The sequence below is a fragment of the Sturnira hondurensis genome, unplaced genomic scaffold (assembly GCF_014824575.4).
Source record: "Sturnira hondurensis isolate 20B ecotype Veracruz unplaced genomic scaffold, ASM1482457v3 Scaffold0010448, whole genome shotgun sequence".
Taxonomy (NCBI): Eukaryota; Metazoa; Chordata; class Mammalia; order Chiroptera; family Phyllostomidae; genus Sturnira; species Sturnira hondurensis.
The window spans coordinates 66,512-92,312 of record NW_028083079.1 but is presented as its reverse complement, the minus strand read 5'-3'; the positions used below and the strand labels follow the sequence as shown (position 1 = coordinate 92,312).

Below are 25,801 nucleotides of genomic sequence, written 5' to 3'. Positions count from 1 at the left end.
TATATCTTTTTCCTCTTTTGTAGCACTTCTGGTGAAGAAGGTACAAAGAGGAATAAACAGCAGAGCCAAACTGGAACAAGGAGATGAACAGACTTAAGGATCAGAGATTCTTAAGACTATGGTATAAACTGTTACCTTTAGAGCAGTCATTTAATATTAGTCTCATTCAGTCTAGAACCTTTCTTTTTCTCAATTCAAAACTGATATTATGATTCCTCCCCACCAAAACAACAGGGCTGAGGTTTCCAAAAGATTAATACCAGTGTCCCAAGTAGCGTTTACCATGACTTGTCTCACTTAATCCTCACGACTCCACATTCTAAGGACTATTACAAAAATGAAGTAGCTACTACTCACATGGAGTGGGGAAACTTTTACTTTTTACTTCTTACACGCCTCAATCATTTGAATTTTTTTCATCACTATGTTATTTAGAGCTAAGGATGAACTTGTCACCTTGGCCTTCAAGGTTCTGACAAATATGGCCCTGGTCTCCTTTTCAATTTTAATCCCCTCCTTACCTCTGTGCACTGTTGTTTTATACCCTCAGCAAGCTATCCCACAGAACCCTTGTCACCAACGTAAATGGCGCACGAGCAAGGCCACTAAGCACTCCTGCTCTCCCTCTCCAGTGAAGGGGGCACTAATATAGGGTATCTTATCAGCTGTGTGTGTTCACAAACCAGCTTGTGTCAGTATGCTAATTACTATAAATATATAATTTAATAAAGTACTATACAAAGTAATGAAGTATAAAGGAGAAGAGAAAAACAGCAGCAGCCAGAATTAATTGAGAACTTAATACCTGCCAAACATTATTTTAAGTGCTTCACATGAATTAACTCAGATAATCTTCACAGCAACTGTAAGAACTAGATACTATTATTGTCTCTATTTTAAAAGGAGGAAAGTAGGCAACTTGTCCAAGGCCTACACAACCAATAAATGGCAAAATAATTTGGCTCCAGAGCTTAAGAATGTAGTAGTTGTTCCTATGAAAACCAAGTCGAAAGCTTTGAAAAGACTAGTAAAGATGACATAAATAACTACTGAATTCTACCTTGTATCTCAAAACAACCGAAGACAACATGTAAAGAAATGAACCTGGCTGTGTTCCAATAAGACTTTATTTACAGAAACAGGCAGCAGACTAGGTAAGACTTGGCCCTTATGCTGTACTTTGGAGATCCTTGAGACCTACAGTCCAAGGAAAGGATTATGTTAAGAATGGCAACATGTTTATGCTTTAAGTTAAAGTAAAATGTTTAAGGTCTGCCTGTAACTAATATCTGTATGACTCCCTACTTTAACTTACTTTTTCAGTTAACTATAGATCCTAATTGCATCAGATAAGAGGGCAACTCTTATCTTTTAAGAAATTTCTGCCCTCTTCCTCGCCTTTTTGCTTTTGCCAAAGCCACCCCTTCAATCTGGGAAGTTTTATTTTCTCACTTCCACTTGGAATCACCCTCATCTTCAAAGGCCATTTTCTAACTCCACATTCTCCTCCAAACCAGATATGATCATTTCTTCCTTTTAAATTCCACAACAATTAACTTCTACGTATAGGACTTACTTTTCTACATATTCTATTATGGCTGTTTGTGTACTACAATTATTCCCAACTACTATTGATAACTACTACTCAACTATTAATAATTAACTCATTTTTAAATTTTAGGCAACACCCAACACACAGCAGGTTTTCAGATAATATTTCCTGAATTGTGTTCTAGCATTTTTGTTTTCAGTGACTGAACAGAAAGAACATGATACCAACTCCCCCAACTTACTATATTCAATTCATATCCCTACCACCACACTTATGATCTAACTTGGTTATAACTTTAAACTACCAATTTTAACATGAATTCTCCAGTACAGATTAGTATGGGTGTATCTGTATATGAAAATTGTCATCTCTCTAGCAAAATTGCTAATTTTGAGTAGAATTGTTATTAACTGCTGCTTCCTGATTAACCTTTAGGAGGTCAATAAATTTTACAAATACACTTAAAAGCTGTGTACAAACAAAAATGCTTAATTCAAACAGGTTTGTGCCTTACCTCTGCATCCCCTGCAGCACTGAATAAATAGTGTCTGGATCTCATCCACTCCTTTTTACAAAGTGTCTAGGGAGCCCAGCCCAAGTTCAGAGTGACTTAGAAAGTCTTGGGATGGGAATTCAGGTTTCCTGATTCGGACTCCAATATTCTAATTAAGGAAGACATGGCTTTTTAGGAACACCCAATTCTGCAGTTCAAAGACTGAGGAAGCCTTACTTTCCAAATTTCCTTATACTGCCATTCAAAAGCAGCAACTGGGTTCTCACAATAGTGATCTGGGCAGGCATATTTATGGTGTCCCTATGATGAAAAAGGCTGATGCACATTTTAGGATTGCTGCCTACCTCAACAATAGATAGGTGTTACTTAAACACCACAGATAAAAACACCCTACTCAAGAATGCAAGATAAACACTCAAGAGATTCTTTATAGTGTTTTTAAAAAGCACTAGATACTTTGGTGCTAAAATGACCATGACCAGAACTGGGGAGAGGGGTTAAAAAGAGCTATGTTACTCAGGCAGTTCATTCTTTTATTTCCTGAGAACCAAGTTCGCATGTTAAACAGAATTACTGTAAAGGGTCCCTGTTCTGGTGCTTAGATTCCAGAGGCGTCACTGCTTGAACACTATCAGCCTCTGTTGCTTTCACCATCTTCATCCGTAAAATAAACACAGGAAGCAGACAACAGACCTATCCCTCAGTTCAACAGAGGATTACTTCACCAACAAAAATTAGTTACATATAATATTTCTAGCTATCTTATTTCCCTCTTCCTCCCCCAGCCCAGAGCTATAGACAAGTCAAATCATCTTCAATTAACAGGAGACTGAGCGACCTAGCCAGTTCACAGCTAGTACAGTATTTTTATCTTTCTGAAAGCTACCTATAAAAGCCATAGCCATTGCTGGGCTCTCTGGGTCCCTGGGGCGGGGGGTGGGGGTAGGGGGGTCATCCTAAGAGAGTAAATTAAGAAATAAGGGAACAAGGATGAATTCCATTACTTAACCTAACAAAGAATTAATAAGAACCCATTATGGGCAAGAAGGCATAGTGCTCTGTGACACAAGAGACACCAAGATGAATAAAACAACCCCCTGTTCTTGAGTTTACGGTTTACAAGTTCACAAGTTATAATAAAAAGCATAACAAGGGAAGTGCCAAGAGGTTCAAAGTTCTCTGGGAGAGAGATACCAACTGAATTTAAAAGCTTAAAATATGTGGGTAAGGGGCACCTATTGTACTCACCAGACTGAGAGAGAGGCCTGGAGCAAAAAAAACTCCAGAGAGATCTATGGAAATGGACATTATTTGCTTATCCACACCTTGGCTAAGCCAGCCCTACGTGGAAATTGTTCTAAGAATTATACCAGGTTAACCAAAGAAATACTTATATAATGTTGATTTAGGTGTGTGGCAGGAAGATTAAGCAAAACCCAGGCCAAGGCCGGGGCTGGGGATTTTCGGCTTCTAAAGTTTCCTTCCTTCCATCACCCAGCGCCAGAACATCCCAGCTCTCCTGCACCTCACCTGCACAGATGGACTCTAGAGGGGGGACTTTTCTCAAGATGTAGCCAGTCTAGCAACCACTCCGTGAGGACACAGTGCTTGAGGGCTGCATTAGCTCACTGAGTCCCGAAGCAAGAGACCAGGAATACCGCCCGTCTGTCCTTTGACTAGGGTGACCTCAGACTAGTCAAGCAAGTGCTTACTTAAAGTTCCTTCTCCTCCTCCCTGTACATTCTGGGATTGTGAGTAGACGGAGATTGAATCCGATGACCTCTGAGGCCTAAAAGCATCTTGAGCAGCCGGCACACAGAAGCACTGGACAAAGAGCCCGTTGGCTAGTGAAGTCGGCCACAGGGGACAGGCGGTACGGGCGTCAGACCAGTTTTACACACCGGGAAACTGAGGCACGGAACATCGTGCCTCAAGGTCACTCCAGCTATGTCGCTGCTGGGGCCGGACCGACAGCTCAGGGCTCCAGACTACCAATCCTGGGCCCTTTCTCCTTTCTCCAAACCGAGAAGAGTGGAGTGGGCAGACCTGCTCCCGGAGGAGAAAAAACTGAGCTTGCACAAGGGTTGAGAGAGGGGCGAGGGAGGACTTACCTTCCCAGATCGAGTTCCGCCACCGGCGCCTCCCTTCCAGAACCTTAACCCGTAAGCCCCTCACGACTCTTCAGAAGCCCCCTTCACTTCTGACCCGCTCGACGTGTCCAACACCGCGACCAAGGCCGCCGATTTGCCGCTGCCCCGCCCCCTGCCTCATTGGCCAATCCCTGAACAGAACTTCGGAGCTCCCGCGGATTTCACCGCCTCTCAGGGCTGGAGAAGCTTACGTCACGCGGCGCGCGTGCTCCAGAGGCCCGCCCCTTTACCCTCCCCAAACCCTGTGTCTCCTCTCGGCTGAGAAAACATGCAATAGTGTGCCCTGCCGGAAAGCAGCACGCCGCCGCGGCATTTCACGACGTCGGCGGCTAAACGCCCTCGAAACCCTCCGACTCCCTCCCGGTTGCCGGGCGAAAGCAAGCGTGATGCTAGGTGCGGGGGAAGAAGACGACACCGACTTCCTCTCGCCCAGCGGCGGGTGAGTGACTGAGGGGCAGAGGGCGTGGCTGAGGAAGGCGAGCATGTGGTTGGAGGGGTCGTTCTCTTATCAGACCTGTGACCAACTTCCGGGTCCAGACCCTTGCCACGTTCCGGTACTCTCGGTTCAGATCGTAGAATCCTGGCAGAGCTCAGAACTGCTGCGTCTCTCCACCTGCGTTCTGGGCCTGGCATCTCCCCGGATCACGCAGTATGACCCTGAGTTCGCCTTTTGCTTTTTGGGTCACAGTTTCTCCTGTGAAATGAGGGTGATTGCTGATGTGAATACCTGCCTCTCAGTGCTTCGTAGGAGCCACCTGGGGCTGTGTAAGACTTTTCTCCTGGGTGGACAATGCTATGACACTTAAGAATTAGCCCTGGTGAGTCAGCTCCAGCATCCTTGAAGGCTTATCTCGGATGTGGCCTTTTTGTGCTTTGTCTTCTTCCACAACCCCAGGCAGAAAGAATTGCTTTCTCTTCTTTAGTCCCAGAGCTAGGCGTGATTGTCTCTGTCCTTCCACACCGAACCTACTACTAGATTAAGAGCGCTGACACGACGGAGACCTCTTATGTTGTTCATCTCTGCCCAGCGCTCGGCCTAGTGTCTGACACACAGTGAGTACCTGCCGAAAGAATAATGGTTGTGAAAGTGCACTCTAAAACTTAAAACCAATCTAAGAGACTGATGTCGTTATCCTCTGCCCCAGCCACTAGCCCGGGCTAAAGTTCTTCAAGCGGCAGCTTCTAGTGATCACTTCAGCCATTTCCCTAGTGTTGTGTCACCAGACAGCTGGACTCCCTTCAAACTTGTGAGCTGCCAAGTTCTGACCTTTGCACAGCTTTTTTTTCATTGAACATCTCTGTTTAACAAATTTAGGAAATGTATTGAAGGATGATGAATACACTAACATATATACCCCTCATTCCACTAAGTGCCAAGAGGTTGCAAAGATCCTTAAGCTGCTGTGTGTGCCCTCAGGTTGCTTCCATTCCTGGTAGGGATTCCATACATAAAATGACACTGGCTGTCTTTTAACTTACAATGTGACTAGCTCTATGCTGTCTATCCTTAAATCCTCTTTTCACTCTTACCTACCCCCACTTTAGATGGCCTTTGTCCACTTAGTTCCACTTTGGGTTCTTTCAGTTCCTCAGATAGTTTAGAGTGAAGCTGTGCTTGGATTCATATTTTTCCTATTCCACCCAAAACATTCACTAAAATGTCCACACAGTCCAACTTGCTGATGTTGACTGTGTAGTATGCTTTTTAAATTAATTTTTTTTCATAAAACCGGTTTTGCTTATATACGGCTGTGTCGTGTGAAAGTTTACAAGATATACTTTAAATTCACATTCTTCACTAGGTGGAAGTATTTGGGGAAGTCCGTAAACAAAAGTTAGGGCTTTCAACTTTCGTGCAACAAGCGGTGCACTGCTGACGGAAAATCACAGGGTGAAAAATGACAGGCATGTGCTCTTTTCCAGATTTCTGGCCTGAGATAGGTCTTGGAGCTTCAGCTTTGCTGCTTTCCACAGCAGGCCCCCCAAACTTCAAACACTTTATTTCTAAGCGTGTGACTCTGCTCTTAAACATAGACAACAGCTAATATAATGGTGAACATCTTAGTAAACAAAGTTATTCAGATACCTTATTTTTGTTCACAGTAGTAACCAGAAAAAACAAATCAGATTTAAGTTTGAGGATATAGAAAGCTGCACCAGCATTCTCTGATTCAGCTTTTCCTGCAGTGTTTTATCTAAGGAAGTAGAACATAATGACAGTAAGCACTGCGGCTGCTTTTCATTTCCTCCTTTGTAACTCTGCTTATTAATTTTTAAGTATCTTGACTTCAGTATATGACTTACTTTATTCCATTTAGGATATTCCAGCCTAGTAGAAAAGGGAGTATTAGTGCCTAGGATGGCTGTCTAGATGACCCATACTCTGCGTTCCATGTTTCCAGGCCTCTCTTTAAAGTCCGTGGTTAACCCTGAAGCAGTAATCAGGAAGTGTGTGGTATTTTTGGTGGGCTTTGTTTTTTTGTTGGTGGTGGTGGGGTTTTTTTGGTGTTTTTTTTTTTTGGTTTTAGTCCTTTCCCCACCAATGTGAAGAAGTATGTAAATGCCCGTTCAGTATATGGTCCTTGGCTTTAGCTAATACACATAGGAATAAGGCACAGTTCCTGCTCCTAAGAAACTTTCAATTTAGTAGAGTAAAATCAGTCCAGTATTAAAAATCGCAAAGCATTGTTAAGGGGCCAGTTATGTGTATACTTGTGTTTCAGATTAGCAGAGTAATGATAAATCACCAGTATAAAGGTAGAAAAAGATAAACCTAGTACGGATCATCAAAAAGCATTTTTAAGTTCTATAAAAGACAGAAAAGCCTAATGTTGATTCTGCCCCTAGTTAGGAGTGTGACTTTGGGTAAGTCACGTCCTTCTCCTTGGCTCTCCATATCCCAGTCTGTTAAATAATGGGGTTTTCTCTAAATGATCTGGGAGACCTTTCCTAGTTCTTTAGTTTTATCTCCTTGTTAATATCAGTCCATATTTGCAGGTCAGTTTGTGCATTGATTAAGCTTACTTCTCTACAAGGGTATCTGAGTTGAATTAATATTTTACGGATGTGTGCACATGTATTTAAAACATGGTGTACTTAATGCCAGGCACTGCACATCCTTCTAAGTAATACATATACATTATCATATTTACTTCTCCCTATTGCTTTGTGAGGTAGTTTTTACTATTATACCCATTTTACAAATGGGAAGTTAAGGATCAGAGAAGTAAATTGCCCAGTGTCACCCAGCTAAAAAGTAAAGGAGCCTGGATTTGAAATCAGGCAAGCAGATTGCCACCAGACTGCCAGTGTGCCATTATCATTATTTTAGAAGTAAATGTTTGATGCCACAGTTCATAAAAGAAGTATTTTACCAACAGGAAGAACCCCCGTTTATTAAAATACACTGATGTAGCATAAATACAATTACTGTTTTTGATGAGAAAAGGAGTATAAAATTATACTTCTCTCCCTCTCTCCTTCCCTTCCCCTCTAAAAATAAATAAAATCTTTAAAAATAAAAAATAAAACTAAGGCTAGATAAAGACCTTGGCAACTATAAATGCATTGGAGGACATTTATTTTAAAATTATAAATTAACCACTGTTTTGGCAAGAAGGAAGAGCTGCTTTTCACTTCTTTCACCTTGATGCGTTAGGTGTATGATGACAGTGAATTTTGCCCAACTAGACAAAAGAATAGAACTGAAACAGTTATCCTTAGAAAGCCCTGCTTACAAGGTCAGCCCTTGGCTGACATCTGGGAACTTCATTGATAAACATTTCCCACCTTGATGATAAAGCTTTCTGTAAATGATAAGATTGGCTGGCTTGTCTAAACTGTTTGTACAAACAAAATGATTCATGAACTTTGTGTTTCTTCTGGGAACCTAGAGTTTTGGAACCTGCTAGAGGGTTTCTGTTTCTCAGTCCCTAGAGACTCATAGCCTGGGGAATTAAGTCACTCATGAGCTTCCCTGGTAGACTACACTTCACACATGTTGTTACGGCTCATTGCTGGAGAAATTAAATATGTTCTGTGTCACTCCACTGGGAGAGGACTCTTGGAAGCTTGCTCTGGTTTCCTCTAGACTTTGTCCCACGTGCCTTTCCCTATGCTGATGTTGCTGTATATCCTTTCATTGTAATAGATCTTAGCCACAAGTACAACTATATGCCAAGTCTTGGGGCCCTTCTAATAAATCACTGAACCTGGTGTTAGTCCAACACAAAATGTCATTCACCAAGAGAGGAAGCAGATGACTAAGAACAGGTTTTGCTGGGGCAGTGGGGACTGGAAGAGAGATGTTCTGGTTTGGACCTGTTGCATTTGTGTTGCCTGTGGGATATCTGTGTTGTCTGATATCTGTGTTGTCCCAGTGTGTTGCCTGGTACTCAGGAGCAAATTCTAGGCTGAGGATGCAGATTTGAGCATCATCAGCATTTGGCTAGCACCTGATACCAAGGTAAGTAAATGAGATTGCCAGGGGAGAGGGAGTATAAAATCTTAGGGGCATGGACATTGAAGGGTTGAGCAAAGGAGAAAGATTGCAAGGATCCAGAGAGATTGGAAGACATAAATGGGCATCTTTAACATTTATTGATATCTTATTTGGGCTTGCTCCTCTTCCTAACTCACAGGTATCCCCACAGAAGTTAAGGGAAGATTTTGTTTGAAGAACAAATGAGTTGGCAGTGTAAAAAGGCAGCATGAAGGCCAATTCAGATATGGAATGATAAATTATGTTTAATAATAAAGAGGTGGTTGGTAATCCTTGCAAAAGCAGTTTCATTGGAATAGTTGGGGCATAAGCTTCATTGAAAGGGATGATAAAAGAATGGTTCTGCCTGTTAGGGGAAGTGGTAGACAGGACCATGTTTGATGGTGTAACTTCATAGTACAGCTTTATTTCAATTTAATAAACTACTATAAAGTAGGAAACAATGACTTGCTAAAGGCAAGAATTTACAGTTTAAAGAGACCATAGATAGCATCTGGAACAACCGCCTCAATTTACAGATGCAAGAAACTGAGGTCCAGAAAGAAATGCCTTGACTAAAATCTTATGGACAGGTAAGGTCAGCTGATAGTGTCCCAATCCAAATACAATCTTGATTTCAAAGACACTTGTCTTCCACTTCCATTATTGAATGGTGGGATATATAGTCAAGGAGGTATTTATTCAAGATTGTAGATAAGATGATACCAGGTTTGAGATATGACAAATGAAATGTTATTTTCACTTTCTACTGACAGTGCCAGATTGGCTTCTCTCTTTGGACTGGATCAGACAGCTGCTGGCCATGGAAATGAATTCTTCCAGTACACAGCCCCAAAGCAGCCTAAGAAGGGCCAGGGAACAGCACCAGCAGGTAAGTTAAGAGGTTAGGATTAGACCCTACCAAATTAGTTGAAAGGATAAATCAGCCTTCCCACAGAGGTATGCCAGGTGGTTCATCCATGATCAGTTTGCCTCTCTAAGTTCTGAGATACCAATTCCAGCAGCTAAATAGTGTATCTTTTGTTGGAAACTGGTGAAGAAAGGTCACAGGAAAGCTGTTTTGCCCAATGTGGACACCACTCTCAAAAACTCTGCCCAGGGCTGTCTTAGTAGGTACTGTCCAGTGTTCTGGTGAGAAGGAAGAGCTGCTTATTACTTTTTTTACCTTGATGTATGATGACAACAAATTTTTCCCAACTAGGCAGTGACACTTAGTGCTATATCCCTGTACCTTTCATCATGATGGACACAAAAGAAAATTGAACATTCATTGAGGGAAAAGAGAGAAGGGAGACTAATAATGTCTGCTATGTGTCCAGTCTTGGGTGCTTTACATCGATTTTCTTATTTAATTCTCACAATTATGTGATAAAGGTGAGACTACTGTCATTTTAGAGTCTCAGAAGTTTAGGAACTTGATCAGCATCATGCAGCAGTAAATAACAGAATTGAAATTCAGACACTGATCTGAGTCACTCCAGAGGTTTCCCTCCCTCCTGCACTCTGCTGTCTTTGTGTAAGAGCCTGAAGGGGAGAGAGGGACTAATAGAAACAGCTCTGAGCTACCAGCACTGAACAAGTGGTGAGGGACATTAAATTAAATATTTGTTGAATGAAGATGAAAGTGTTGCATGCCTTTTACATGCTAGGCACAATGCTGACACTGAAGGTGTTGTTAGGATATTTAGAGTTGAATAGTTGTAATGGTTACCATATGGCCCATGAAGTCTAAGATATTTACTGTGGCCTTTACTTTTTAATATTTTTTAGATTTATTTTTAGAGAAGGGAAGGGAGGGGAAAAAGAAACGTGTGGTTGACTCTCGAGTGCCCCCCCACTGGGGGACTGGCCTGCAACCCAGGCATGTGCCCTGACTGGGAATTGAACCGGTGACCCTTTGGTTCACAGGCTGGTGCTCAGTCCACTGAGCCACACCCACCAGGGCTTTACTCTGGCCTTTTAAAGAACGTGCTTGCTGACCCCTGCTCTAAATCTTACCTGTCACTTTGGGCAGCTTTACAGTGAGTGGATTGCGGATCCTGTTCTTCAAGCCATAACCTGACCAGATTGCTAGTAGGCTGTGCGTTTACATTTCCTCTGGCACATCTCTTCATCAGCTGTGTACTTCTGACTCAATTTTAAGTGATTGAGTTAATGGGTAGAGATAAAAATAAACCTAAGGTGCCACCCAGGGGAGTAACTTGATTTTTTTAAAAATCAGGAAACAACAACTGTGAGTTAATTATACTTTTAAAGAAGTAATATAAAGGCATTTGAACTTAAAAGTTACCTATACAATCTTATGTAGGCATGTACAAATAAAAAGTGAAGTAACAATATAGTAGACCATTCTGTTCAAGGGATGTTTTTATAAGAAGTCTTTGTGGGGAAGATGACTGCAGCAGAGTTCTTGAATCTCTTCAAATTTCAATATAAAAACAGAGCTTACTAGATTAAAAGACAAACATATGGATAATATTTACAACAAAATCAGTTGAAGAGGTATCCTCATGAACCCCGACATACAAGCAGGTGTGGACAGACCACTGACAACCACAAGGCTTGTATGGTACCAGCATTTGCATGGGAGCAAACAGGGATGCAGTGGGAGGATGTTTGAGTCTGAGAGTGGGAGAAACCCACACTGGCCAAAGGCATTCACGGAAAGTGTGGTAGGCCCAGGTGGAACTGGAAGGTGTTTGCGCCCTCCAGTGGTGGGGAAGTACAAGGGGCTGGTGATGGCTAACAGAACTGCAGCACTCTTGCCCCTGTGAACTTGGGAACCTCCCCCACTATGGTGACCTCCAGGGAAGGTCTGCACGGTGAGAAGAACCTGCTGGGAGTGGAGTTAACATTGAGGAGGACAGAGATATTAGAAACAAAGGAGAGAAGATCCAGGTGAGAATAAGGATAGAAGTAGAGTCAGAAAGTCTCAGGAGGAATCCACACTATTTTTGAACTTTATACAAAAAAAAACAGAAGAGGGAGCTCTATGAATTTAAGAAGCCACCATAAACCTCCTAAGAGTTAAGAAAAGCAAATTTCAAGTAAAAATGACCAATAGAAAAGTCTCAGAATCAAACTCCATGCAAAGGTAGTTTAAAAACAAAGAGAGCAAGGAACAGAACAGTATCTCTACAGACAGTGAAAGCTCCATCCAGTGAGAATGTTTCCTACTGAGTAGATCAAAACTATAACCACTTACAAACATTAAGAAAATAACATAATACATTGAGATGAGAACATTAATGTAAATTAGAATATCTAAGAGTAGCAGGACTCAGACAAGAATTCGAGATGTAAAAAAAAGTCATTTCAGTAAGAAGACTAAACTAGAACAAGAGAATGAATAAACAACAGACTGTGCTTCAAGAGAAATAGGTTAGCAGGAGGAAATTTATTTTAAAAATGTAAATATCTGTATTGATTTTAGAGAGTGAGGAAGGGAGGGAGAGAGAAACAGCAGTGTGAGTAAGAAACATCAATTGGTTGCCTCCCATACACACTCTGACCAGGGATCAAACTGGAAACTTAGGTATGTGCCCTGACCTGGAATTGACACCCCAGCCTTTTGGTGTGCAGGACTGTGCTCCAACCCACTGGGCCACATCAGCCAGGGCAATAGGAGGACATTTTTTTAAAAGATTTTATTTATTTAACTCTAGAGAGAGGGGAAGGGAGAGAAAAAAAGAGGGAGAGTAATATCACTGTGTGGTTGCCTCTCACATCCTCCTACTGGGGATCTGGCCTACAACCCGGGCATGTGCCCTGACTGGGAATTGAACCCTCAGCCCTTCAGTTCACAGGCCAGTACTCAATCCACTGAACCACAGTAGTCAGGGAAGGTTTGTAAAGTAAAATTAAGAGAAGGTTTAAAAAGAAAGTAACAAACATTGAAGATAGCAAAGAAGATCCAACATACAGGTGCAAAAAAATTATATATATATATATATATATATGTATGTATGTATACACACGTATACATATATGCACATATGTATACACATACACATATAATGTGTGTGTGCATATACACACACACACATATACATGAATGAATATATACTTATATTCATTTCCAAAAAGTAGGGAGAGAAGAACAGACACTAAAAACAAATGAAACTTTCCTTTAAAAAAAAAGATTGGAAACTACATACCATTAAAAAAAAGTCCTCATGAGTTGGGAATTCAAAAATCTGTACAATGCTGAATTCGTAGAGAAAGAAATGCTAAGCCAATGAGACGATCATGCGATTGTGAGCATCTGACTCACTTATCCCTCTAGCAAACCCACAAATACCTTCCTATTCCATGGCATTAGATAGGAAGATGCGGTGTGCTAGGAGAAGTTACACCAACCTCAAGAGGGATGCTAGGCTGACCTCAAGGAGACAGTTTTTCTCAGTGTGTCAGACTTGTCCCGATAACCACATTCTGGCCGTAGTTACTTTTTTTCTGTCGTACACTGTGTATCAGGAGAAAGGTTTGATAATGTTATAGTATTATATATAGCTGGAAAGTGCTGAATGAGGTAAAAATTAGTTGTAGGGTTTTACTAAAAAGTAAGGAAACCGTGAACCCCAGGCTAAGAAAATAAGTGAATAATATAAGTGGACAATTCATCAAAACAAAGTGAATGTTCAGTGTATAAGTTTATAGAAAATGTTAAAATTTCAGCTTCCCTGTAAACAATAAATGCAAAGGAAAGCAACAGTGGGGTGACTTTCCCCTTTCCCTATTTCCTGCCTCCCATTGGTAAAAATTTTTTAAGATTATTTCTCACATTGACAGGGATGCAAAGCTGGGAGACTTGTACAGCTGGTGGGAGTGTAAAGTGGCATGGCCTTTGTCAAGGGCATTTAGGCAGGATGTGACAGACCCTTAAAGTTTATTATACTCCCTCATTTCCCAGTTCCATTTTTAGAAATTTTTTCTAAGAAAGTAATTGGAGGTACAGACAAAAATGTGCATTGTAGCAGTGCTTACTATAGCATTATTTGTAATACAGAAAAATTGGAGACAGCTCAAAGAAATATCTGAGAAAGAAAGAAAGAAATATCAAAGAAATATCAAACAATAGGAAAGAAATATCAAACAATAGGAAATTGGATATATTTTGGTAACGTGATAATGCAGTATTTTATGTAGCCACTAAAAACATTTTTAGGACCTCTGTCTTTTGTTTTGGACATTTTGAAGAATAAAAGGAAGTGCCTTTGCTAAGTAAGAAAAGGAGGGCCCTGGCTGGTGTAGCTCAGTGGATTGAGTGCGGGCCTGCGAAACAAAGGATCATGGTTCAATTCCCAGTCAGGGCACAAGCCTGGGTTGCAGGCCAGTTCCCAGCAGGGGATGCACGAGAGGCAACCATACATTGATATTTCTCTCCTTCTCTCCTTCCCTTCCCCTCTAAAGATAAATAAAATCTTAAAAAAAAGAATTTTAAAAAAAGGAGGTTGTCATTATATTATTAATTTTGTTTCAGGAAGATAAAGCTGCAGAGTTTATGTCTGTAGAAAAAGGAATAGGAATAAATGCATTAAACTATTAACATTTATTTGGGTGGTGAGGTTACAGGTCGTTTTTATTTTCTTCCTATTTCTATAGTTGCTAAGTTTCTACAATGTATATGTACTCTACAATCAGAAAAAAGTGTCAATACACAATTCAGAAAACAAAATTCAACTGGATAAAGTTTAAAAGATCTTACTGTCTTTATTCAGCAGTTCCTGAATCAGGCAGCATCCACTCTAACTGAAAGGAGCTCCGAGGAGCTGTACAAAATGAAAGACTTGTAAGCAGAAGGGAGCAGGAACAAAGAAATTATATTAGGCAAAGAAGCGGGCTGGTTATTGTCAGCTTACTTTCCCTTAGGGGATGGCCTCAGGTCTGCCAGGCAAATTACCTCACTAGTGCTGATCAGGCCATTACTGGCTTAAGCTTCCATTTCTGGGAGGGCCAAACTGGAATTCAATCTCAGTTTGGTTATGTAGAGTTTAGCATAAGTGACTTTATTTGGGGCCTGTATAAAAAAACAAGGATGCTTTTGAAAATAAGTTCTTGGCTGTTATGTCTCACTACTCATGTGGTGAGTGTAAATATTTGACTTACCTAAATATACCCTTATTTCAAAACACTGGAATGACTCTTCTACCATTGTGAAAGGTAAGTAATGGCTGTGACCTGAGTATCATACATTCTGTATTCCAGAAGTAAGGGAAGGAGAAATCATTTTATTTTCATTTATGAAAGCGGTCAAAATATTGGAAGGGAAAAAAAAAGTAGATAGAATTTGACCTCATTTTCTAGGCAATGCTTCTTGCTCAGCCCAGACTCTCGTTTGCAGTGAAGTCAGAGTCCCGGGTTCTAGTCTTAGGCTTGCTGCTATCATTGCATAAAGCACTTGAGTGCTGAGAGCCTGGGTTTTCTCGTCCCCAGAGGAGCTCATACCACTGTTTTATGGATCAAATGGTGATAATGGTCATGAAAGCATTTTAACACTAACTATAAGGTATAAAGAAGAATTTTGTGAAGAAGAATTTTGAAGCAGCTTTAATAGTTTAAAAAAAAAACATGGTTTCAACCAAGAAATGAATGACAACTTTGCTTCCTTCTTCATCTTCAGGAAATCAGGCGTCACCAAAACCAGCACCCACCTCAGCAGGCACTTCCGCAGTATTGGTTGCAACAGCAGTCCATGCATATAGATAGTAAGTAGCCGGGAAGGAATACTTTCTGGAGTTGGGGGTGTGTTAAGCTCCTGCCTTCTTAGTAAGCCCCTGTTCACTGCAAAACGGCTACTCAGCCTTTCCCTAGCAAAAGTACCAATCATGCTTTTTAACTTTTGAGTTCTCCAACTTCTCATAAAACTTTGAAGAGCCATTATCTCTTCTCCTCCTCCCCTCCCTCTCTCTCTCTCTCTCCCTCCACCCCCCAAAGTGCTTGTACCCTCAACAACTGCCTTTCCAAGTGCTCAAAGAAAGCTACTACACTAAGATATGAATAGTAGCTATTTAAAGAGTACAGATGTTGTATAAGAGCTTTAAGTTGTAAACTGCTCATCTCCAGTCCTTTCTAGAGGCTGAATGACTAGATTTCCCACTTTTATATTGCAGAAAATAAAGCTGGTTCTGTTTAGTTTAGGGAAGTACTAATACCTATTATTTTTTTTCCTTCTGTAGCACAAATGGTCAATATGTAAAGCAGGGCAAATTTGGTGCTGCAGTCCTGGGAAATCACACAGCCAGAGAGGTGAGAGTGCCCCACATCTCAGGTGTACTCAGGTGCCCCAGGTCATACTGATGAGCTGCTTTTCCTCTGGGCTTTCCCAGTGTCTCATGTTTCAGAGGATTAGAATGATTGTCCTGAGTGTGAGTTTTTAATATTAGGTACATTTATAGTCTTTCCCTACTACTGTGCATTAAAACAAATGTGGTATGGACCTAGCTTAAGCATTTGGAGTTTCAGAGTAAACCATTCACCAGGGACATTCCTTCGTAAGGCAATGAGCAACACTTAGTGTACTATTCAGAGCAGTATGTCTTTGTACCTGCATTAATGACCAGTATTTATCCTTTGGAAATTTTAAAATGAGGTAGACAACACAGCAAAATACTGGTTTGGGTCAAAAAGAAGATGTGGCTAGAAGCCCTGAGACTGATTTACTTGTGTGGGTTGTATCTAGTTTCAAGTTCTGCTCCCGAAGATTTTGAACATTGTTGAGCATAAGAAATTAATAGAATTTTGGAGGTCCAGAGTGCATGGATTCCACACTCCTCAGCGACTCTGAGACACAGAGACAGAAAAGGGCCTGTTCAGGGTAGTTGATGTACCCAACACTCATTTGTATTAAAAACAAGCAAAAAACCTAATTATGGAAATTTAGAAGCATAAAAATAGTAGGACTAGAATCATGAATCTCAGATACCCATTACTAGGCTCTAACAGTTAAACCAAGCCACCTTAAAGCAAGCCAGTCTCTCTTCTTACCCCACTCAGATTGTTTGGAATAAATCTCCAGCATGCAATTTTAGCTGTAAATATTTTGGTATGTATGTCTTAAAGAAAATGATTTTTAAAAATATTTATTTGCTTTTAGAGAGCGGGGGGAGAGAGAGAAACATCAATGTGCGAGAGATACATTAATCATTTGCCTCTTGTACGCCCCCTGACTGTTTGTGCCGTGGCTGGGAATCAAACCAATGACCTTTGGTTTCACAGGCCCACACTCAATCCACTTAGCCACACCAGCCAAAGCTGAAAGAAAAGGATTTTTTAAAATGCACCCATTATTCCATTATTATACCTAAAAAAATCACCCACAATAATTTTTTTAGATCATTCACTACCAGCTAGTATTCATATTTCCCTGATTTTTTTTGAAGTTTGTTTTAAACAGGATTTAATAAGGTCCATATATTGCAGTTGGTTACTCCATCCCTTAAGTCTGTTTCATTTTCCCATCTGGAAGTAAATAAAGTTTGGTTGTTTCTCATGTTAGCAGTCTTCAATGATGATTATTTAGATCTGTTCATTAGGGGTTGCCATTTATATCATAAAAATCTGATGTTGGGACTTTACCACCCTTCACTACCAAATAGGGTGTAATAAGTTGGGACAGAAAATGTTTCTGCTGTAATAATTATTGAAAAGGAGATAAATTGCTGCAAAAATTACACTTTAAAATTCATTGTTGAGCTGTGAATTGATGAGAACTAGATGAACTAAAATTTCAGAGAGGAAAGAGCCAATGAGTTGAGTGATTCCTTTCCTCAAGACTTCTGCTGATACTGAAGTGTGGACTAAGCATCAGGTGTGGTCGAAGCACCGAGACAGCGGGGCGCAAGACGCATTGGCAGAAATTAGAGTTTCTCCAAAAGCAAGATTGGTTTTTTCCCCTAGGACATTGCTGAGTTCTGGGGTGTAGTGGAAGCCCAGGGGCCGTGCCAGAAAGGCACAGGGAAACTTCTGCAATCTTTGGTGCATAGGACATAAAGTCCTAGTGTAAGAGGAGAACCTGTACGAGCATCAAATGACCTTCCTCTCAGTACTTTTGCTAGATTTTGAACTTCTTAGGAGGAGGCTAAAGAACTCAGCTCAGAATCTCTGATGGGCAAACGGCAGGCCTGAGGAGTCAGAGATATTCCAGACTCTCAATGAAAAGCCCAGGAAGATAATGCCTGAGAATAGGGACAGCCCTGAGGTGGAATGACTCTTAATAAATCTGTGATCCTTCCCTGACCAGTTTGATATGTGATTGGGTTGCATTGAGGAGATCAGCCCCTCACTCTGCCTAACACAGGGTAAGGAAAGATCCTTCTGGCGAAGATTGTGTGTGTATGAGCCCTCACAGTCTCATCCTCCCCTCTGGGGTTGAATTTTAATCATTCGTGCAACTGGTTTGTATGTGTGCGTATGGTAACTGAAACATAAAATTTGCCATTTGAACCATATTTTAGTGTACAATTCAGTGGCATTAATTACATTCATAGTATTGAGCAGCCACCACCACTGTCCGTTTCCACTCTTTCATCACCTAAACTGAAAATCTGTAATTGTAAATCTGTAATTCCCCAACCCTCCTTCCCTTATCCTCTGGGAACCTTAATTTACATCCTGGGTTTATGAATTTGCTTATTCTAGATATTTCACATAAGCAAAATCATAAAATATTTGTCCCTTTATGACTGGCTTATTATATTTAGCATAATGTTTTCAAGATCCATACGCGTTGTAGTATGTATCAGAGCTTCATTCTTTTTTATGGCTAAGTAATGTTCCATTGTGTATATATAACACATTTTGTTTATCTATTCATCAGTTGATGGATACTTGGTTGTTTCCAGCTATTGGCAATTATAATTAATGGTGCAGTGAACATTGGTATACAAGTATATATTTGAGTCCTGGTTTTCTTTTTTTTTTTGGTATATACTAGGAGTGAAATTGCTGTCATAAGGTAATTCTATTTTAGCTTTTTGAGGAAATGCCAGACTGTTTCCATAGCAGTCTACCATTTTACATTTTTATGAGAAACATATGGGTTCCAACACTTCGTTATTTTTCAGTTATTTTTAGTAGCCATTTTAGTTGATGTGACATGGTACTTTATTATGGTTTTAATTTGCGTTTCCCCAGTGACTGATGATGTTGAGCATCTTTTCATGCTCCCGTTACCCATTTATTTGTCTCTTAGTCGCCCCTTGTACAAATGAAAACACCAACAAAATAAGGACATTGCCAATTACAGTTAAAGAGTAAAGCCAAAATGAAAGGGGAATAAAATGGGTAGTGAGAAGGTATCATTTAAAATCCAAACTGTAAGGGATTAACTGAGTTTTGAGTTTTACACATGTATGAAACACAACCCCTGACATCTTACTGCTGATTTTTGTGTTGTCTTTTAACTTCTCTCTTTTTTTCTGCCCATCTTTGCTTTCTTTGCTTGAGTACAGTATAAGATTCTTCTTTACATCAGTCAGCAACAGCCAGTTACTGTGGCCAGGATTCACCTGAACTTTGAGCTAATGGTAAGACTTCCTGTATTATAATCATTAACCCCCTTAGGATAGAGTTGTAGGGGGAGTGGTCTGTGCATACCTGGTGGGAATTAGATTGGTTGCTTCAGCCCTGGATGTCAGACTGCATATCTTAACAGGGCCTCTTGGAAAGGTCTTTTGGCTGCCTTGTGGGAATGTGGACTGAGGGATGATTGATGGAAGGTGAGAGGGAAGAAGAGGGTTCCCTGATATCTTTCTTTGGGTCCACCTTGGCCAGGGCCCTTCTCTATCAGTTTAGGCAGTCAGACGTATCTGCTTTGCTGCCCATAATTAAGTTATGCCAACATTTTTCCTTTCCCTAGGTTCGGCCCAATAACTATAGCACCTTTTATGATGACCAGAGGCAAAACTGGTCCATCATGTTTGAGTCAGAAAAAGCTGCTGTAGAGTTCAATAAACAGGTAAGACTGTGGTATCCTTCCTGTGAAAAAACCAAACGTATGTTTTGGTATTCCGAACATATGGAATACCCTAACCTGCTATACTTTGTTAATGGCCAAGCATAAATAAACCACTAAATTTGTCACTTGAGCTTATTGTATTTTAGGGAAATAATAGGAATACTTAATTCAAATTGCTTGAAAATGAAACTTTAAGAAAAAAATGCTAAATGTAAACTTAGTTCTTTAAAACATTTCCACTTCAGCCCTGGCTGGTGTAGCTCAGTGGATTAAGCATGGGGGTCGAACCAGAGGGCACGGTTCGATTCCCAGTCGGGGCACGTGCCTGGGTTGCAGGCCAGTTCCCAGCAGGGGATGCACAAGAGGCAACCATACATTGATACTTCTCTCCCTCTCTCCTTCCCTTCCCCTCTAAAGATAAATAAATAAAAAATCTTAAAAAAACATTTCCACTTCATAAATTATCTTAAGGAATGGGTATAACTAATTTTTAAAAAGTATTTTAAAGGAATTGTTTAAGGGTTGTTACATGATCATTGTAAAAAGTTTGGGAAAACTTTTAAAAAATCATTCATAGTCTTACTGCCCTAAATAACCACTACTAACATGTTATTTTTTTGACCCATAATATATATGGAGAGCCATTCCTTTAAGAGTTCTATATCTTGCTTATTTTATTTAATAATGTATGATATATCTTTTTCTATCTCATGAAAAATTATTTGCAAACATTTTGAAAGCTTAATAATATGAATGTTCCTTAGTTTATTTAGGCATTCCCTTGCTTTTAGGCATTTAGATTGTTTTCAGTCTTTTAAATAAATGATATTATACTGAGCATTTAAGTCTTTTTTCCTCCTGATTATTTTCTTAAGCTGAATTTTTAGAAGTGAAAGATTGTGTCAAAGGGTTCAGATTTCTTTAGATTCTCTGTGTACTCTGGCACACTGCTTTGCAGAGAGAGTACTACCTTACATTCCTGTCAGTTCTCACTGTACCTGTGCCAGCATTTGGAGTCATCTTGTTTTTTGTTTTTTGTCTTATTTGCTTGGTAAAAAATGACATTTCGTTGGTTTGGTTAGCATTTATTTGAGTACAATAATGAAACTTTTTAAAAGAAAATGATGTATACTATGGTAAAACATTAACTAAAATGCTATGCCATAAAAAACTATAGAATAATTATTCATAATGATGTTGCTGACTTCTTTTTTTTTTTAAGGTTTTATTCATTTATCTTCAGAGGGGGAGGGAAGGAGAGATGGAGAGAAGTATCAGTGTATGGTTGCCTCTCGTGTGTCCCCCGCTGGGAATTGGCCTGCAACCCAGGCATGTGCCCTGACTGGGAATCGAACTGCGATCCCTTAGTTCGCAGGCCTGCACTCAGTCCACTGAGCTACACCAGCCAGGGCTGTTGCTGACTTCTTTGTCTAAGATCCGTGCTAAGATAATATGGCTAAAACTGTAGGTAGTGCAGATATAAATTATGGGAATTCAACATGGTTTTGTAAGGGGCCTTTTTTCCCCTAGTTTGTTCTTGTTACCAGACTAAAGGTACTCGTTTGCCTGCACACATCAAAGCCCAGTAGCACACAAATAGGAGTTTGCAGCAAAGATAGTAAGGGTTTACTAGTTGAGGAGAAGGTGCCATGCCCTGAGTCACAGGTGAGCCAGTGCTCGAAGACCTGGCTTCCCCAAGACTCCTACGAGGTGGGTTGCACAGGGGACCAAGGGAGTTAGGGTTGTGGTGCCTACTGATCGGTCACTGTTAGGGTGGGAGGTGGTTGATCTGTGCACCTGGTCCTCCTGTCAGCCATGGCGCCACTTCCTCTGGCTTCATTGCTTTTCTGGGTCTGGAGCTGAAACAAAACTGAGGACTAGGTATTGCCTTTAGTTTGATTGAAACTCTGTTTGTAGTCAATAGTCTGAGACTTTGTTCTAATGCTGACCAGAACCTCATTGTCCTGAGGGATCAATGGTTAAGTGGATGCACAAGGGACAAGGAGGCAGGTGAGTCAGGGAGCTGGATGAGGCCAGTGTGAATCAAAAGGAAAGAAAGGAGAAAAGGTCATGTTAAACAAATGAAGTTTCTGCATGGTTACATTGCCTTTAAAAATGCTTTCTGTATGTTTTCTTAAGAAGCTCTCTGTTTTGCCTGGGTTTCCAAACTCGGCAGAATGATAGTTGCATTGGTAATGATAGCTACTATTTAGGTATGCTTATTGTTGTTTTCCAGGTACTGTGCCTAGTACTCGATTTGGTTCAGTCTTTCTAACTACATTAGGAGAGATTGCAAAGTTTTATCTCCGTTTTACATAAAACCTCTGAAATAAGGCTCACAGTTTAAGTTATGTGGCCAAGTCCACATGTTAATAAGTGCCAGTTAGTAAACCCAGATGTGTACTCAGACAGTCTGACTTCAAAGCCACACTCTTAGACACTTTAATTCCTGGCAAGATTACTGACTTTGGAATGGCTTATTTCTAAAGATGTACCGGCAATCTGTTTTGTTAGTGGACACTGCTGTTTGGAAAAGAACAGTAGCAAAAATGGAGTGCGTTACCTGAGCTTAAACTAAGGTTGTGCTGCTTCGATTTTGTGTCGCAGGTGTGCATTGCCAAGTGCAACAGCACCTCTTCCCTGGAGGCAGTGCTCGCACAGGACCTTATTGTAACAGAGGGTCCTGCTGTGGAAGTTGGAGATTCTTTGGAAGTGGCCTATACCAGCTGGCGCTTTCAGAATCATGCACTGGGCCAGGTAAGAGAATGTCCGCTGCAAATTCCTTTGCCATTTAAACAGCATGAGGGTTATTCAGATGTGAGGTAGTATTACTGTAAATTGCTGCTGCTGGCAAATAGAAATCTTTTAGGAGCCTGGTTTTAATCCCTACTGTTGTTTGGGGGCATAGTCATGAAATGCTAATGTGTGAAATCTGCTCGGTGCCACTATGACACTACTTAGAGGAAATGGGAGCCAACTTCCCAAGTATTATTTGGGGAGTTGTTCCCTCGTGTGTCTGTCCTCCTCTGCCAGTTTTAAACTTGAATGTATTCACATGGGAGTAGGTCTTGAAACTCTTTAGACCTTCCAGTTATTTCAGTTTTTCTTATACTAGATACTGTGAATAGGTTGAGCTTCTTGTCTTCCAATATTATTGAGCCCTCACAGCAGTGTGGTACGATAGAAAAAACTTAAGACTGTTAGTCAAAAAGAGTAGATTCGGTCCCAGTTGTATCCTGACTTTAACTTTGTCAAGTCATTTAAACTCTTAAATTTTTTCCCCATTGGTGGATGGATGTTAGTGGTTAGTGACAGGATTGGTATCAGCGATAAATGAGGTAATTTATTTGAAAGTTCTTTATAGATGGAAAGTGCTTTTAATAGATGAAGTTACTTTTTTTTCCTAAAACTGGAAAATAAATGCCTCATGGATATTTGGTGCAATAACACCCTTTAGCCATGACGTGGTCCTGTCTTTTCAGCTCTCTTAAAAACTCTTTTCCCTGTATATTTGACATCCCCTATTCCAGAAATACTCTGCTAGTATGTAGTAAGTTGCATATTATGATTGTTGTTATTTTTTAAAATAACCTCATTTATCATTTACTTTGATCAAATACAGGTTTTTGATTCCACTGCTAATAAAGATAAGCTGCTTCGCCTGAAATTGGGGTCAGGAAAAGTCATCAAGGTAAATCTGTTATTCCATGGTGTTATCAGTTGCAGTGGGCTTAATTTAGATTAAATTTTGTGATATTTCTAATCTGGGTGTCTTCTGAGAGTCTGGAAAGGCTTGGTCAAAAGTAAACATTGTCTGCATTTGAAAGCTTTTGACCTGAGACAATATACAGTTGTCCCCCTTTATCCGTGGGTTTGCTCTCCGTGGTTTCAGTTTCCCATGGTTAACTGCAGTCTGAAAATTCCATAGTAAACAATTGGAAAATTGGAAAATTCCATAGTAAACAATTCATACGTTTTAAGTTGCTGGCCATTCCGAGAAGTGTGATGAAATCTTGCTCTGTCCTGCCATGGAGGTGTGTGTTGTCCCGGCTCCAGCATGTCTGTACCGTGAATGCTGCCTGCCCAGTAGTCACTTATCTGTCACAGCACTCCACTGCTTGTCCTCAAGTAACCTTTATTTATGTAATAATGTCCCCAAAGCCATTTACATGACTTGTATTTTTATATTTTATACTTTTTAAAGTGTATTTTATTGATAATGCTATTACAGTTGTCCCTAACTTCCCCCTGTCTATTTTGTACCTACCAATCATGCTTCTCAGTCTGTACCCATTCTCCTCCTCCCTGCCGATAACCCTCCAAATGATCTCCATATCTATGATTCTGTTCCTGTTCTAGTTGTTTGCTTAGTTTTTGTTTTTTAGATTCAGTTGTTGATAGTTTTGAGTTTGTTGTCATTTTAATGTTCATAGCTTTGATCTTCTTCTTAAATAAGTCCCTTAAACATTTCACATAAGGGCTTGGTGATGATGAACTCCTTTAGCTTTACCTTGTCTGGGAAGCACTTTATCTGCCCTTCCTTCTAAATGATAACTTTGTTGGATAGAGTTATCGTGGTTGGAGGTCTTTGCTTTTCATCACTTTGAATACTTCTTGCCAATCCCTTCTTGCCTGCAAAATTTTCTTTTGAGACATCAGCTGGTGGTCTTATGGGAACTCCTTTGTAGGTAACTCTCCACTTTTCTCTTGCTGCTTTTAAGGTTCTCTCTTTATCTGATCTTGTACTATTTAACCTCCCTAAGCCTCATTTTTCTCATCTGTAAAATGGGGATAATGCTGCCAACTTATGAGGTTATTTTGGTAAACAACATAATGCAAGTAAGGCACTTGCCAGAGTACTTGGGAAAATGTGTTTAATAAATGACAGCTTTTCTTTCTTTTTTAATGCCATTCTCCCATTCTTCCCAATTTGTCTCATTGTCTGAACTAACTATATTTCATCCATCTCCAGATATCCTGGCTTTTACAAGTAAATTAGAAGCGGCATTCTAGATACTCTTTTAACCCATGGGGAGGCAGGGGACTAGTTAAACTTGAGCTCTTTCCAGAGGTCCAAACCTGAAAGTGAAACCTGATGATCCTGTACTTCATTTTCTCTTTTGAGGAGGTCTGTGTCTGACGAGCTTTTCCCCTTCTCTGATTTCTCAAGGGCTGGGAGGATGGAATGCTGGGCATGAAAAAAGGAGGGAAGCGATTGCTTATCATCCCTCCTGCCTGTGCTGCTGGCTCTGAAGGGGTGATAGGATGGACGCCATCAACGGACTCAGTCCTGGTGTTCGAGGTGGAGGTCAGGCGGGTAAGTAGAATTGCGCTCTGCTGTGTCGATGAGTCCTCTTTGCTAGTTAAGTAAAATGAGTCAACACATTTGAAAACCAGATTCTGAAGACTTTTTTGGATACCATTTATATCCTTAATGGCTCTCTAGAGTCTAGGAGAGATTGTTGACTGAGCAAATCATTTTTCTATACTAACCTTTGTATTTTGTCCTTAAAATAGTGATTCCTACCGAATGTGCATACTTTTTGACTTGGTAATACCATGGCTACAAATTTGTCCTATCAGTTTATTCTCACAAGTATATAAAAATATGTTTATTGATAGATATATAAAATTAAGTACATAGTTTCCTCCCTCTGCTACATTATTCATAACAGTAAAAACTGGAAACAACAAAGTACCCATTATTAAGAGACTGGTTATGTTTTTTTCATAGAGTGATCTTTTATGTAACTCTTAAAGAATATTCAAAATCTATTGTTAAGGGAAAGAAGAAAGTTGCAAAGTGGTATGGATAGTATGGTCTGTGTGTACACACACTTAAATGTATATATATGTATATTTATACTGGCATACATATGTACATACATGTTTATATACAAGGGTGGGTAAAAGGTTTACACTTAAGAGAACGCAAAACAGTTAATAAAGCTATTTTAATAATCATAACCTGTATGTCTTTTTCCATACAAATATCTGTTAGCCTGTTTTTGTCTACCCTGTATGTTTATAAATACATCTTTGTGTGTCACACGCACACACATATATCGTCACATTTATGCTCACATATCCTTAGAGAATTTCTGGAACTTTTAAAAGGAATGCTTTT

At 40.2% G+C, this 25,801-nt stretch overlaps 2 protein-coding genes across 7 annotated transcripts in view; one reads left to right on the top strand and one right to left on the bottom strand.

Annotated features, from left to right (window-relative positions):
- The window catches only part of SLC31A1 (solute carrier family 31 member 1), a 41,364-nt gene extending 26,845 nt beyond the window's left edge, over positions 1-14,519 (bottom strand). The window contains exon 1 of one of the 4 annotated variants that reach the window (XM_037059064.1): positions 14,425-14,519. The gene's annotated coding sequence lies outside the window, so the exon portion shown is untranslated. Of the gene's footprint in view, positions 1-3,596; positions 3,702-4,177; positions 4,308-14,424 lie in introns of those variants that run through there. The other 3 variants (XM_037059062.1, XM_037059063.1, XM_037059065.1) reach the window with 3 other exon arrangements.
- The window catches only part of FKBP15 (FKBP prolyl isomerase family member 15), a 51,096-nt gene continuing 29,709 nt past the window's right edge, over positions 4,415-25,801 (top strand). The window contains exons 1-9 of one of the 3 annotated variants that reach the window (XM_037059061.1): positions 4,415-4,655; positions 9,473-9,588; positions 15,340-15,424; positions 15,896-15,965; positions 19,169-19,243; positions 19,576-19,674; positions 22,282-22,431; positions 23,297-23,365; positions 24,845-24,991. In XM_037059061.1, the coding sequence (XP_036914956.1) occupies positions 4,603-4,655; positions 9,473-9,588; positions 15,340-15,424; positions 15,896-15,965; positions 19,169-19,243; positions 19,576-19,674; positions 22,282-22,431; positions 23,297-23,365; positions 24,845-24,991 (864 nt within the window). In that variant the 5' untranslated portion in view covers positions 4,415-4,602. The other 2 variants (XM_037059059.1, XM_037059058.1) reach the window with 2 other exon arrangements.